Source organism: Cervus elaphus, chromosome 21, assembly GCF_910594005.1.
Source record: "Cervus elaphus chromosome 21, mCerEla1.1, whole genome shotgun sequence".
In the NCBI taxonomy this organism is placed as follows: Eukaryota; Metazoa; Chordata; class Mammalia; order Artiodactyla; family Cervidae; genus Cervus; species Cervus elaphus.
In genome coordinates, this window is record NC_057835.1 from 15,014,896 (window position 1) to 15,029,801 (window position 14,906).

At 52.8% G+C, this 14,906-nt stretch overlaps 1 protein-coding gene across 3 annotated transcripts in view; it reads left to right on the forward strand.

The window, feature by feature from the left end:
• Nucleotides 1-5,446: 5,446 nt before the first annotated feature.
• Nucleotides 5,447-14,906, forward strand: part of CYRIB (CYFIP related Rac1 interactor B) — a 143,092-nt gene continuing 133,632 nt past the window's right edge. Inside the window, exon 1 of one of the 3 annotated variants that reach the window (XM_043880546.1) lies at nucleotides 5,447-5,649. In XM_043880546.1, coding sequence (XP_043736481.1) covers nucleotides 5,460-5,649 — 190 coding nt within the window. In that variant the 5' untranslated portion in view covers nucleotides 5,447-5,459. Of the gene's footprint in view, nucleotides 5,650-5,861; nucleotides 5,885-14,906 lie in introns of those variants that run through there. The other 2 variants (XM_043880548.1, XM_043880547.1) reach the window with 2 other exon arrangements.

Below are 14,906 nucleotides of genomic sequence, written 5' to 3' on the forward strand. Positions count from 1 at the left end.
CAGGTTCCTGAGTGTGTGACTCAGGGATGGAAGGGGCGGAGACTTTTCTCCTCACCAGTTCGCAGGTGAAGGACGGCCCTTGGAGAACACTGCTCCGAGAGGTTGCCCACTGCGGACAGAGCACAGGGTTTTTTGTGTAAATACTGGAATGCAAATGCCCGAGGATGGGGGAACGTCCCCCTTATCACAGTCCCCACCACTCCCTGCTGCTCGGTGGGCAGGCAGCAGTGGCTGGACCTGTCAGGTAAGGTATCTCCCCCAGGCACCCATCCATTCATTATTCAGCGTGTCTTTCTTTAGCACCCACCATGTTTCGGGTACCATTCTAAGGGCTGGGACCTCAGTGCTGAACAAGACATAGTGTCTGCCCTGGAGGAGATGGCAGTGAAAGGAAAACAGTGCTTTCTCTCTTACGTGCTCCTTCCCTTCTCGCCTGCGTGGGTTTCAGGGCAGCAGTGGCCACCCGGGCTGTTGTTTAAACCTGTGTGGGATGAACAGGCTTAGGTAGAAGTGAACAAGGAAAGATTGTGCATTTAGTGGGATTGCAACTGTATTAGAATGTGTTTTCCAAAGACTGAAAGATAATACATCAAAATGTTGAAGAATGGACAAGTTTGTGGATGAGTTTGGCTTTCCTTCTTATACTTTTCTCTCTCGATTTTTCTATAGTGAACAGCTATTACTTTCATAACTTAAAAATAACTCATATAAATACACTTTTGCCTTCGGGTGTACATGCCCAGGTGTGTGCACGTGTATGTGCTCACACCTATGCTTGTCGACTAGAGTAGAGAGACATTTTATGCTCTGAGAAATGAGTCATTTAGAGAGTGGTTTTATTTCAGTGTGACCAGGGGGGACGATCTCTGTTTCCTCTCACGTAGGACCATTTGATTTCCCAGGGAATATGTCACTGATATAAGATCACACCTCCACGTAATTGAGTTTTTCTGCATAATGAAAGCTGTCCTATTTACATAGCAATTCCCTGGTAAGTAACTGTTGAACAGCACTGGCTCTTAGATCACTCCCAGCCTTCCTCCAGGATTTAGGCTCTTCTAGTGTTACGGCTAGCTTCCCCTGGCCAGCACCCTCACAACACGATCCCAAGGAGTTGGCAGTATTTTCACTTTGCCCCCTTGTGCTTGGTAGTAATTGTCATTTTGCAACGGACCAGTGACAAGCTATGCGTGTCCGCGGATTCCGGGAGGGGCGCAGAGGGAGCAGAGCAAGCTGCGCATGCGTCAGTCACTCGTCGCCGCCTGCCACGTGCTGTGCCGGGCATGTGTGAGATCCTTCTTGGAGGCGTGCTTCGGTTTGTGCAGTTCCAGGCCTAGAGCCTAGGCGGCGCATCCTAAAGTAGCCCCCTGCCCCGCCCCGCGAAATTCTTTGGTCTGGTTTTTCCGTAGCTTCGTGCTCTGGAAAATATGAGTATGTTATATAGTAAGAGCCATTTATCAATATTAAGTATCTTCCAGGTGAAATTATATCTGCGCTCCCCATTGGTCCCCACAACCACCCTTTGGGGTAAATGCCATCTTCATGCCATTTTAAGAGACAAAGAAACAGGAGAGGCTGGGTACTTTGCCCAAGGCCCTATGACTGATGAGAACTAAAGTCAGGGAAATACTCTGAGCTTTCCCACTATGCCAGGCTCTTTTCTTAGAAACACAAGTTAACGTATAATAATAATAATAATACCCAAACTTCATTCTATGGCTCACAAGGCGTTTCAGTGCCCAGTTGCCCAGATTCTGACATATTGGCTCATTTGTCAGCTCTGTTGTGGCGATGTTGAAATATTGAAAATATATTAAAGGTGCTGCTCACTAGCTTTCCCCATCCCCCAGCTAAGTTTTCCTCCCATCCTTTTTTTTTTTTTTAATTCAGGTAAAACTCTTCTACTGTTTTGATTCTTATTATTTTTTTATTGAGATGCAGTTTGGACATACAACATACAGTTAACCATTTTAAAGTGAGCAATTCAGTGGTATTTAGCACATTCACCCTTGCACAACTACCACCTTGTTTTAGATCCAGAATGTGTTTGTTCCTAAAGGAAACCCCGTACCTATTAAGCAGTTACCCCCATTCTTCTGCTCCCTGGAAACCATTCCTCACTAGCCCTGGATCTGCATGCCAGGGGGTAGAACCCCTGTTCCATTCTGAAGGCCAGCTCTCCCTCCTCCTGCTGAGGGGGACTGTCCAGCCTGAAGGTGGCAGCCTGAGCCACCTGCAGGCCCCCTTCCAGGTGACCCTCTCACCCTTCCAGGAAGGCAGCCTCTGGAGGGTTCGGGCTTTGAATCCTCCTTAAGTCTGTTGGTTCTGAGTGGCTGCAAGTGAGGGGACGCTCACAACCAGGCAAGCACTATGTCACTGAGTTTGCTTTAACGCCCAGTGGTATTAAATGGCAAGTGGAATCTGCTTAACATAGTACTGACCTGGGGTGGCGGGGCGGGTTGCAGAAACTAACTCCTGTGGCCCGTGATTTGTTATGCTAGTGAATATCAAAACACCCCGGTCAAGACGTTAGGGTAACAAAGGATGTATTAATATGTCTCTGGTCACTAAGTTGTTAATTGTAAAATACTAAACAGCAGGACAAAAACGGAATCCCTGTGCCTCCTGACTTCTACCTTCCGCTACCTTCTACACATAAGAGCATTCACTCTTGGGAAAAAGCAGATGCTCAGTGGGGAAGCATATTTTTGAGGGGCTTTTCCATACATGAAGGAAAGAGCAAGCTATTAATACTTTGCTTGAAAGGTGAGTGGACCGCATGCACGATGGGAGGACAGGATTCGAAAATTGAAATGAAAATGTGTGTGCTGTTTTACAGCTTATAGAGCATTCAGAATTCATTCTCATGTAACCTTCTCAACAACAGAAAATGAATGTCATTATTCCCATTTTACAGACAAGGAAGTTAATGGAGTTGAGTTAAATGACTTGCCTAGGTTACACAGCTCCAAAATCAGTACTATTTTCAGGATGCTGAATGTTTGTGTCCCTCCAAAATTCCTATGTTGAAATCTAACCCCTCATGTGATGGCATTGGGAGGTGGGGCCTTTGAGAAGTAATTAAGTCATGAGAACAGAGCCTTCATAAATAGGATTAGTGTCCTTATAAAAGAGACCCCAGAAAGCTCCCTCCCCTCTTCTGTCATGTGAGGACACAGTAATGAAGGCCGCCTGCGAACTAGGAAGCAGGCCCTCACCAGACACCAAATCTGTCAGCATCTTTATCTTGAACTTCCCAGCCTCTGAAACCCTGAGAAGTCTGAGGTTTTTGGTTACTGCAGCCCAGACAGACATAGGCTTCTACCTGCCGTTGTCAGGGGTGATACCCCACAGAGACACAGCGGGTTACTGCAGTGTGAGTTGCCAGAGCTCTTCCCAGGTATTATCCCCAGGTTTCCATTTGCTTGAATTTGTCATATCTATCAGGACCTGATTGAATGAGCCAAGGTCAAAGGCGAGAATCATCCCCTCAGCCTCCCTGTATCCAGTGACACATGCATAGAAGTTGGATCCCTCATCTCAGGCATCTCTTAATTCAGTTGAGTGCAGGCTAAGTGTGATCCAGCCGCTGCCCAGGCCCTCACCTACTCTTGCCTGTTTCCTAACTGCCACCCGCCGCCGCCACCCTGCCTTGGCCACCACATTTACATTCTACGTTACAATCACACCAAGCTTTTTGCAGTTCCCAAGTGTGCCAGAAAGTTCCTACCCCCATGCCTTTAACAATTATGATGACAACTACAATGGTATAGCTCTCTCCTATTAATGTGCTAGGTTCATAGTACACATGTACTATGTAATTTCACCACTGCCCGCCCCCCCTCCAACCCTAATGAAGTAGTTATGGTCAATCCCATTTCACAGATGAGCAAACAGGCTCAGAGTGGCTAAGTGTGGGTTTTGAGCCAAGCAATCTGGATTCATGCCCAGCTCCACCACTATCCAATTAGTCTGACCTTGAGCAAATTCCCTCTCTCTCACGGCTCCAGTATCTTGCAAAACACTGAGCGTGATGAACCTACCACAGGTGTCTCTTGTGAGAATTCGATGGGCACAGCCTTTGGCACCTGGTCAGCATTTCCAAAACGTTCAGCATAATTGACGCCCACTTTGTAGGCAGCCAAGAAAGAAACTCAGCTCAGCTGTGTCTAAGTCCAAACCCTTCCCCTGCTGCTTCTCACTTTCATAGTTCAAGACCCAGAGTTCCACCCCGCCCCACGCCACCCTCCAGCACCACGGGCGAGGCATCTGTTCCCCTCTTGTAAGGATGAGGGTGTGGGTGTTCAGGCAATCTTCCAGGGGTTTCTAGTGCCTCTCACAACTTCTAGGAAGGACTTTCTGATCTCCCCCTGCTGTCCTCTTTGGTTCCCTCCCTTCCAAGCTGGGTAAACACCCTGGCCCCGTCTCCTCTATACACTGTCATGCTTTCCTGCAGGTGTGGATGCACATGGTCCTCCATCTCACCCCAGGACCAGGAGCCTCTAGGAAGTCCTGCTGAAGTCCTAACATCTCAGCACCCCCCGGCTCCCTGCACAGGGCTTTAAAAGGGGTGCCGTAAATAAACCAGTGATAATCAGGTAAGTCAGCTCTCACTGTTACTATCTGGTGACTGGGCACATCCCCCTGCCTGCAGCACCTCCAAGACAGCTGGAGGTGGAAAAGACGGTGGAAGCTTTTGGAGTGACTCCTGGTGTCCTGCTAGAGGTCAGAGGAAAGAGACGAATATTGTCTGTATTCCCAGGAAATGTGGCTGAATTTCAAGACGGTGATAGGGTTTGAGGGCTGGGGGAACAGAGAAGCATTTCAATTTCCTAGGCATGTCCTGCTACATGGAGAAAAATCACTCTATGCCATTACAGAGGAGGGAAAAGACGGGGTCTCTCATAATACCCAAAACTAGAATTTCAATGAAGAGAATTTTCTCTAGGAATTTCTGTGCATTAGTCCTTGAAGAGCCTCTTAGGAGAGCACCAGAGGCGCCCACTCTCTCGCCCCTGGCCCGCTTTATTTTTCCCCCTAGCACTTAGATATGCACCAGACACATCAGATATGTATTGCCAGACACCCCCCAAGGCAGGTATTCTGTTTGGATTCCTGGCTGCACATAGTAGGCCCTCAGTGAATATGCCTTGTGGGCTGAATGAGTGTATTGAATGCAGCAGCTTTCACCGCCCCAATGCCAGGTGGGCCGGGCAGGCCAGCATCCTTCCCCACGGACAGGTGAGCGGGGAGCGGACCCTGGGCTAGGAACCGGGCTGGCCTGCAAGTCGGGGGCACTCAGGGTTCGAACGGGAGCCCTGTCGCACGGGCTGTGACCTTGGGCCATCCCCGCGCCTCCCGGAGCAGGAGTTTCCGCGTCCACGCCGCCGGGAGGGCGCCGAGCGCCCCCCCCCACCCCCCAGCGCCCCCCACGCGGCCGCTCGGCCGCCTGCCGCGACATGTCCAAGGTCACCCCGGGCCCCGGCCCGGACCTCCGCCCCCGCCGCCGGGTTTTGGGGTGGGGGCCGGCGCGGGGCGGTCCCGGGGCGCCGCGCGCGCTGACGCCGGGCCCCGCGATGCGGCGGGGACGGGGCGGCGTCGGCGGGCGTCCTCCTTTTGTGCGAGCGCCGGCGGCTCGGCTTCTCGAAGGTAAACGGCGTTTCCTCTTCCTCCTCGACGCGTCTCTTCCTTTTATAGTTATTTCTCGCCTGGCGCTCGCCGGGGCCGCCGCTGCTGCTGCTGCTGCCGTGCCGGCGCGGCGGGGGCCGCTCGCAAACCTGCGGCGGTGACGTGAGACCCGCCAACCCGGAAACGGCGGCGGCGGCGCCCGAGGCTCCTGCGCGCCCGCGCCCGCGCTCCCCTCGCCGCTCGCCGGGGCCGCCAGGTACGTGCCCTGGGCTCCGCCGGCGCCGCCGCCCGGGCCGCCCGGCTGGTCCGCGCGCGCCCTGCGAGCCGACCTGCCCCCGGGGAGGGCGTGGGGTGCGGGGCGCGCGCGTGATGGCTGCGGGGAGGGGAAGGGATGCGGTCCGGGCCGCGCCGGGCGTCCTGCGGTTTGGAGTAGGGGCGCCGCGAGGGTGGGGGGCTCGGCGTGGGGCGGGGACGGGGCGCCCAGAGGATGCGCTTCGGGTGGGCTGCGGAGGGCAAACGCGAGGAGTGCACGCCGCGGGGCCGCCGCCCGGGTCCACCCAGCTGCGGGGAGCGCGCGGCGGCGCCCGGAGGGAGGGGGTACCCGGGGTGACCCCGGCGGACCCCTTTTGAAAGCCAGGTGAGGGCGCAGGGTCTGACCCCGGCGCCTTGCACCCCCTCCCCCAGCTAACTTCCACTGGAGGCTTGGAAGGCCAGTCTTTTAGAATTGAGGAACTGGAGGTGGTGAACAAAATCTCCATTGGCTTCAAGACTTCCTTCTGGGGTAACCACCGGCCCGTGTTTAAAGAGGGCTTCTTCTGTGCTCTGTATCTTTTAATCACCCCCCCCCCTTTTTTTTTTTAATGGAAGTTAACGGGTGGATGCCCTTGCAGCCTACAGGGCTTTCCTAGGGCTGCGCACACACACCGTGGGTCTCGAACCTGTATGTCCTGTGTGGTGGGGAGGTGGGGGCGGGGGGTGGGGAGGAAAGAGGAACCGAGGACTTCCCTTACTGGAGCCCAGGGGGGCGGGCTTTGATCCTCACCCTGCCGCAGAAATGGAGCTGGTGGGGGAGGGCTTGAGCGGGAAGGAGGCCCCGCCGGGGAGTGTCACGAGGACTTTGTACCTGGGTTTAATTTCTTGCTCGGCCACTTGCTAGCTGTGTGACCTTGGGCAAGTCGTTTGCCCTCTCTGAGCCTCAGGCGCCGGTCTCTAAAACGGGCTGCTCTGAGTTGGGCCTCCAGCACGTGAGCCTGAATTTCTTGGCCTGGAGAGGGCGCAGGGATGGGAAGTGTCATTGTCAGTCACCTTTCATTTTTGCATCCCCACCGCCTGAAAGGGGGGCCTGGGGCACATAGATGTCTGTGCCGTGCATAGGTGGATGGTGAATTTTGAGGAGTGAGTAAGTGGCCGGGTGTGGTTCCACGCTTTGGCCTTCTTGCCCTATAAGGGCCTCTCCACAGTCCCCAGAGAGCCACGTTTTGCCACCTGGGATATTTGTAATCCACCCCCTTCCCAAGAAGGATTATCCTGTGAAAATATTGACTCTTTATGAGAAGGAGCTTAAACTCTGACTTTGAGCCTCTCCTCTTCTTGGAAGATTGCATTTGGTGGAAATGAAAAGGAATCATCATTTTGATTGCCACTGCCAGATGACTGGCTGGGGCGGGCTGCCAGGGCTGACAGCTGGGCTGACTTCCCAGGCCTGGGGGTTCCTGTAAACGTGGTGGGTTTTCTCCTAGGTGGAGCATGCAGAAGTGGTCAGCTGGCCTGAGTTTTCTTGGCCAGGCAGGTTGTAATTTACGTTATCTGGATGCTTGCTAAACTTCAGGCATGGGGAGGGGCAAAGCATGTGTGCTGAAGAGGGCTAGGTTGTTCTCATCCACAGGGGTACTTGGAAATGGCCTTCAGATAAAGACTCAGGATGTGTTTCTGCATGTCCTTTGGGAGGTTTTCAGATAATTTTGCTTTCTCTGACAGCCATTCCTTCTCTTTGTTTCTCAGCTCCCAGAGGCCTGTGTGTACCTCTCATAGGATCCTTAGCTGTGCTTTTTTTTTTTTTTTCTTTTTCCCAACTTCTGGAGGGCAGGAGATGAACCCGAGTGCGGCTATTATTTTAAGAGTCAAGAGCAGGCACCTCTGTGCAGTGGCCAGCTACAGTTTAAGCTCACACAGGTTCATTTTGAAGATGTAGAGTGGCCACAGTTACCTGTGAAGTGGAGATTTTATTCTCATCTTACGACTCAGAGAAAGTATAGGACTTGGCCCGAGACCCTCAGCCAATGAAGCCACAGATTCAAGGTCATCACTCCAGTCTTCCATCCGCTGAGCTCTCCCTCTCTTTCCCGTGGACCGTGCTCCCACCTGAAGGGCCTTTGTGGTTCCCCTTGTGCCTGGCAGGCTGCCTGGCATATGCTGATGTCCAGTATTTTTTTGTTTTTGTTTTTGACAGAATGAACAAAAGAGTGATGGTTTCCCCTTTGCTCTTTGTGGAAGTTCAGTCTGTCTCCACCTTAAGGTCAACGCACTGGCCTGTAGGTGACCTTGACATTGTTCTTTGGCCTTCCTCCCCAGTGCGTCTTGGTTCCCCATCATGGAACCCCAGTCTCTGTTCTTACTTCAGGACCCAGAGCCTGTGACAGGAGGAACACCTGAAGAGACCGCTGTCCTGGGACTTGGCCGTCTCCAGCAAAACCATCTTCCAACTAGCATTGTGGAGATGGTGTTGTGTCAGTGAAAAATTCAGCTTTAAAACTGACCCACTTTAGCTAGGCGCTGGCTTGCAGCCTTAGACAGATCACAACCTTCTTGGAACTTTCTTTTCCGCATCTCTGCCCCGTCTCATCTCGTTCACTGGCCTCCTGAACAGGATCCAGAGCCACACCTTGGTGTCCCCTCTTACTGCCCCCGTGCACCTCATCACATCTCTTCCCTGCTCAGAGCCTCAGTGTTCTCATTTGTAAAATGGGGTTGTTTTGCTTCTTGTAGTCGTGTGCATGAAGCTCTCAGCCCAGGCCCCCAGTAAATGGCCATCAGCATCAGTGATTGTTATTATCAACAGCAGCAGTAATGATCCTTCACTAGAAAGAGCATAAGCATCACAAAGGTCAGACCCGTCTCTCTTTTTTCACTTGAATTGGAGCTTCTGGAGAGAAGTAAATTGAGGGAGGGGTGGAGGAAGGGTGGATTTTATTCTTTTTCTCCTCCTCTGGGGCACTTGGTAAAGGCTCCTCTTTTTCATCCATCCCTGAGGGTAATGTCCTCTCTTTCTCATAAAGTGAGCTCTCTGTGTTGTCTATGACTCTCATTTCATATCTTGTTATAACCTTTGCATCCACTCCTTCCAGATTTCATCTGAGACTTGATCCCCCTGGATTCTCAATGGGCAAAGTTCTGTTGCATTGTGGAACTTTGGGAGTTAAATCTTTGATGGTCTTGAAAGGGGTGATTGGCCTCATCAGGTTGAAAGAAAGATAATAATTTTGTAACCAAGGATGGATGAGGTTAACTCCATTCTCTATTCTCTCTCATCCTTTTCTACTTCAAAGGCAGTGTGGGTTTGGGTTTGGAGGCCTGAGTGTCTGGCTGTCCATCCTGGTTCTGCTGCTGCTTGCTAGCTTTGTGACCTTGGGCACAACACTTCCTCTTTCCCTGGGCCTTCTTCATCTTTCAAATGAGGAATTATAATCGCCACCTGGAAAGGTTGTTGTGACGATCAATGCAGAAGTGGTCTGGGGAGTCTCCCAGCACATAGTAGGTGTTCAGCAAATATCCATTACTTTCCCACCATCCCTGGGCTCTTTCTATCTGGGCCCCAGTCCCATTGTCCTGTCCCTCTGTTAACAGGGCTCCAGCTCCCACTGGGGATCAAGTCCTTGGCTTACAGCTTCTTCTAGATTCAAGTCTCCATGCATTCCCAAACCACTTGTTGACTGGCCACAGTATGGTGTTTCCCTGAACGAAGAGATCCTTGTACCAGAGCTGGTCAAGGAGGGTAAACTGAGGACTCACTGAGTTTACGTTCTGTCCTGTTGATTTTTCCTCCCTCCACCCCCACTCCTTTCCAAAGGCTTACACGTTACCATCTGCCCCAGGGGAAGGAGACATTGTGTTCATAAATTCATAAATAATCGAAGTCGACGGGGAGATTTGTTTAAAGAAGTGATGCTGAGAATGATTTTTTATAAATATTTAGGATAATGTGAAGCCATTAGAGGAATGGCAGGGTTTATTAAAAATAAAACCTGAAAGCGTGTTTTGGAAGGATTCCTTTTCTTTTGAAGTTGAGTAAATGTCAAGAGTAGAAAATAAAGGAAGAGCGTTTTCTGAGCGTGGACGCAGGGCCCATGAGGGGGCAGGGGGTGCTGGTCTGTTTGTCTCTGCTGTTAAATATTGGCTGCTGTGCAGTCATCTGCTTTTGGGGGTTGAGGGGGCGGGGAGCATGGGGGTGGCCTCATCCACAGAACTGAGGGAGGGGCTGCAACATTTTGAAGCCGCTGGGCTTCCTTGAGACTCAGCAGGCCAGTGGGTCACACTTGGCCGGAGTCACACTGGGGGGCTGCACGGTTCAGATCCTGCTTGTGGGTCAGCAGCAGGCTTCTCGAAGGCTCCTAAGGTGAATGACCTTTGGTTACTGCATGCGTGCTCAGTCGCTCAGTCGTGTCCACCTCTTTGTGATCCTCTGGATTGTGGCTGCCAGGCTCCTTTGTGTCCGTGAGATTCTCCAGGCAAGAACACTGCAGTGGGTTGCCATTTCCTCCTCCAGGGGACCTTCCCGACCCGGATCTCCTGTATTGGCAGGCAGGTTGTTTATCCCCGGCCCCACCAGGGAAACCCTTGGTACATTTAGTGAGCTCCATTTTAGGGAGCCCTGCTAAGGCGCACAAGTCTGGAGGCGTCTAGGTGGTCAAATCAAGGGCTGTGGAGAAGGGGCACGTCAGAGCTGGGGGGAACCTTGTCACACGTCCCATACGGGAGTGCATGAGTCCCCCAAATCCACTCAGGAGTCCCTTGCAGAGGCAGAGGCTGGGATGGGCAGAGAGCCTGCATTTCTGACGCTTCCCCCCGTGGTGCTCCGCGTTGTGGGCCACGCGTCCAGTAGGGTGAGCTTGGAGGTCCCTGCCCTCTCATTCACGTGGGACCCAGCTGACACTGAGGATGCGAATTGGAATATGACCCTGGAGGCTCCCGGCAGCTGACGGCTTAGTTAGTGGAGGAAGCAGATGTGCCTCAAATCACAGGATAAGAAGGTGGTGGGGACCTGAAGGGAGGGTGGAGAAGAGCCCTCCCCTACCCAGCGGAGGTGCTCTGCGGCCCAGCAGGGAGTCGGGGAGGGAACAGAGGGAGGCGGGGCGAGTGTGGCAGCCTTCACACGTGATGCTGTTGGGAAGGACTGACCGCATGCTCAGAGTTGCAGGCGTCCTGTACTCTTAATTAAACCGATGAGGGAACTGGGTTTCGGAGGGGGAAGCCTCTTGCCCAAGAGGCAAATGCAGGACTGGAACCGAGGTCTCCTGGCTCCCGAGCATCTTCCCGTGAGTACCTTGGGGCTGCCTTAGTGCTGGGCTCTGAGGCCAAGGAGGGGCTAGGGGTTGGACATCCTTCCCTGGCACGAAAGATATCTCTGCCCCTGACCTTCAAGCCCTTAAACCCACAGTGGAAAAGAAGATCCAACACGGGAAAAGTGACGGCTTTGAAGTCGCACACATGTGTCAGAGACACATGGCCCCCACTCCCCTCCTTGGTCAGCATCCTCAGACGAGGATGGGGAGGGACAGTGCTACAGTCCTGCAGAGGAGGTGAGGGGAAGTCATGCAGAGGAGGTGATGGGAAGGCATGCAGAGGAGGTGAAGATGGGAAGTCCTGCAGAGAAGGTGAGGATGGGAAGAGGCTTGGGCAGCAAGAGGCAGGAAAGCTCCATCCTTGGCTCACTTGCTCAAGGAGTCTACGGGGACGGGCCTGTCTGGCCACTTGGAGTTTTCTGGAATTTAAACCCAGTGCCCACTCGGCAAATACTGTTGGACTGTGGAGCTGACGTGCCCTGGCCCTGCTCGCAGTAGCTGTGTGACCTTGGGCAAATCAGAGCACCTTGCTGAGCCAGAGCTGCCCTGGACAGAGCTGGGCTGATAACACCTCCTCTGGATTGTTTGGAGGGCTGAATGATGATGTCTGGGACAAGCTGCTAGCCTAGCGCCTCGCATCAATAGAAACACTCCAAAAAGGCACCCCTCCCCGCAAGGACGTAGTCACAGCTGGGCAGGAGCTGCTTTGTCCAGTGCTGACTTCAGGTCCGAGCTGTGTCTTTCTGCATATCCTCGGGATATGGATTTGATAGGAGGACAAGTATTTCTTTTTGTTTTGTTTACTCTTTTGGCTGTACCGTGCAGCATGTGGCATCTTACTCCCTGACCAGGGATTGAACCCTCACCCCCTGCACTGGAAGCACGGAGTCTTAGCCACTGGACTTGCCAGGGAAGTCCCAAGGGCAGGTATTTCTGTAAGATCTTTCAAACTGCTCTAGTGCCTTCATGCAAAACTGAGGGGCTTGGCGCCTCTGGGGTTCTCCTTTGGAAGGGGGAAGAGCCGTGGACCTCACGGCCTGGTACCTCTTGGCTCAGTCACGACTCCCTGAGCGCGGGGTCGTTTGCAGACTGCCTCTCGTGCCCCGGCATCCCGGTGCCGATGTGCAGCTTGCCGCGGCTCCGCAGTGGGGGCCTGGCTGCCTCTGCCTGGCGTAGGGCCTGGCACCTCACAGGTGCTCAGGAATCGAGTCCCCTGTCTGCGCTCAGCCTCAGGGAGGAGGAGCGAGCCGCCCGGCGGGGGCCTCCGCTGCCAGCGTGTGCGCTGGCCTGGCCCCCGCTTTGCTCAAAACCAGAGGTGAAGTCAAACACAGAAGACAGCAAGGAAGTGACACCCGGCCAATAACATCCTAACATGTCTGCCCTGCTCCCCTGAACTCTAGTTCTGCATACTTCACTGAGCTCCGGGGGCCCCAGGGACAACCAGCGGGTGCATGTAGATCCAGCAGGTTGTGAACCAAAGCGGAGGGGTATTTCATAGTCTTTTCCAAACATGCTTTCATAGCTATCAGGTGTTCAGTTCACTGTGGCGAAAGCAGATCCATCCTGCTCTTCTTCAGGGGTCACTAAGTGAGTACCTACTATGCAGTGGGCCCGGGGATGGGTCCATCGGGGGAATAAATGCTCCGTGTCCCCCAGCCACCCCACACAAGTCCCTGAGGGCCTGAGCAGCTTAAGAAGGCAGGGTTCGGATTGTTTCCTTGGGCTCACCAGAACCCAGCCCCTCCAAGCCCACGCTGTCCTTCAGGAACTGGAGAGGCTCTCTGGCTGGGCTTGGGGGTGGGCGTCAGAGGACGGAGCAGTGGGGTGATTGCAGGGGCGGGGAGGGGAGCGGGAGGTGGGGCGGGAGACAGCATCTCCGACACTTTGTGTGGCATTTATGGCCCAGGAAAGGGCCTTCCTGATGACAGGGCTCCCGTAAATGTCACATGGTGGGTTTTGTGATTTGGGGCTTTTGGGGTTTTTTTGGTCTCCCTTGTAATGACAACAGCTTTCCCTTATCGAGCATGGACAATGTGTACTTTCCGGGTGCTTCTTACCTTCACAGTAACTCTGCGAGTTAGGTCATATTATCGCCACCTTCTAGAGGGGGACACGGAACACTTAGAGGTTAATAAGAGCAGAGCTGGAATTCTAAGTACTATCTCTGCCAGCTTCAATGTCAGCTACTGTTTTTTTTTTAAGTTTTATTTGTTTATTATTTTTGGCTGTGGTGGATCTTCATTGCTGTTTGAGGGCTTTCTCTGGTTCCAGCGAGTGGGGCTATGCTTTAGTCTCTGTGCACAGGCTTCTCATTGCGCTGGCTTCTCTTGTTGTGGGGCACAGGCTCTAGGGTGAGCAGGCTTCAGTAGCTATAGTGGGTGGGCTCAGCAGTCATGGCACACGGCCTTAGTTGTTGCTCGGCGTGTGAAATCTTCCCGGACCTGGGATTGAACCTGTGTCTCCTGCATTGGCAGGGGGATTCTTAACCACTGGACCACCAGGGAAGTCCCCACCTACTGTTTTTACTACCTCTTCTGAGTGTACCTCGAGCATAACGAAAGGCATACGAAGGGAGTTGTCTTCTAGGGAGCAGACTGATGTGGCTGGATGCTGCTCGGTGTTGCTAGAAGACAGAGGTGGTTTTCTAAGGGAACGTCCCCTTATGCTAGGCATCCCGCCAACCATCACTGGTGAGAGCTACCTTCCGTGAACTTGTCAGCCCAGGAAGTTGAGGATTTATAAATGACTCCTGCAGGTAGGTTACTTGGGCTAATTTGAGTAGTGAGGTTTTTGGTAAATTTCAGTGTGAAACTGACTTGTGCTATTAACACACCTCTTGTTGCATTTGCTGTTGGGATGTGTAGCACATTCCTCTGCCCACACGCACCCCCCACAAGACAAAGATCTGGGTGAAGGAAGTGTGCTGTGGGTTCAGGCTTTGGGTCGGATGATTGAATAGGAAAGGAAAGCCCCGGTTTTGGAGCCTGGGTCCTTGTAGACTTGAGACAATAAGGTGGATACAGGATGAATTGCCTGCCATGGTCATCCCACCCTCCCATCCATTTTCAGTGTGTGAATTTGCCAGAATATGCTATGCCTGTGTTTCCTCTTCCCCAGTATTTCTTTTATCTAACTACAAATTGGGTATGTTTATGCTTCCTGGGTGGGAGAATCAAGAGTTCACATTTTCTTTTTTTTTAAATTATATTTACTTATTTTTGGCTGTTCTGGGTCTTTGTTGCTGTGCGTGGGCTTTCTCTAGCTTCAGCGAGTGAGGGCTACTCTTCGATGCAGTGCCTGGGCTTCTCGTTGAGGTGGCTTCTCTTGTTGCAAGCGCAGGCTCTAGGCACACGGGCTTCAGTACTTGTGGCACGCGATCTCAGTATTTGTGGTACATGGGCTCAGTTGCCCTGAGGCATGTGGACTCTTCCCGGACCAGGGATCGAACCTGTGTCTCCTGCATTGGCAGGCGGATTCTTATCCGCTGTACCACCGGGGAAGTCCAGGAATCCACATTTTTAGCAAGCACTCTCAGATAATTCCGATGCCTTGTCACCCAGTTAGAGGAACCCCCACGTAGCAGAATCTTTTGCCTTTATACTACCTGATTCTAACTGCTGGGGGTGGGGCAGTTGGTGTAAAATGGAAAGGACATTGGAGATCACCTAGTCCCATCCTTCTCAGGCTTTTTCAGGCCACCACCCATGCAGGAAAACAGAA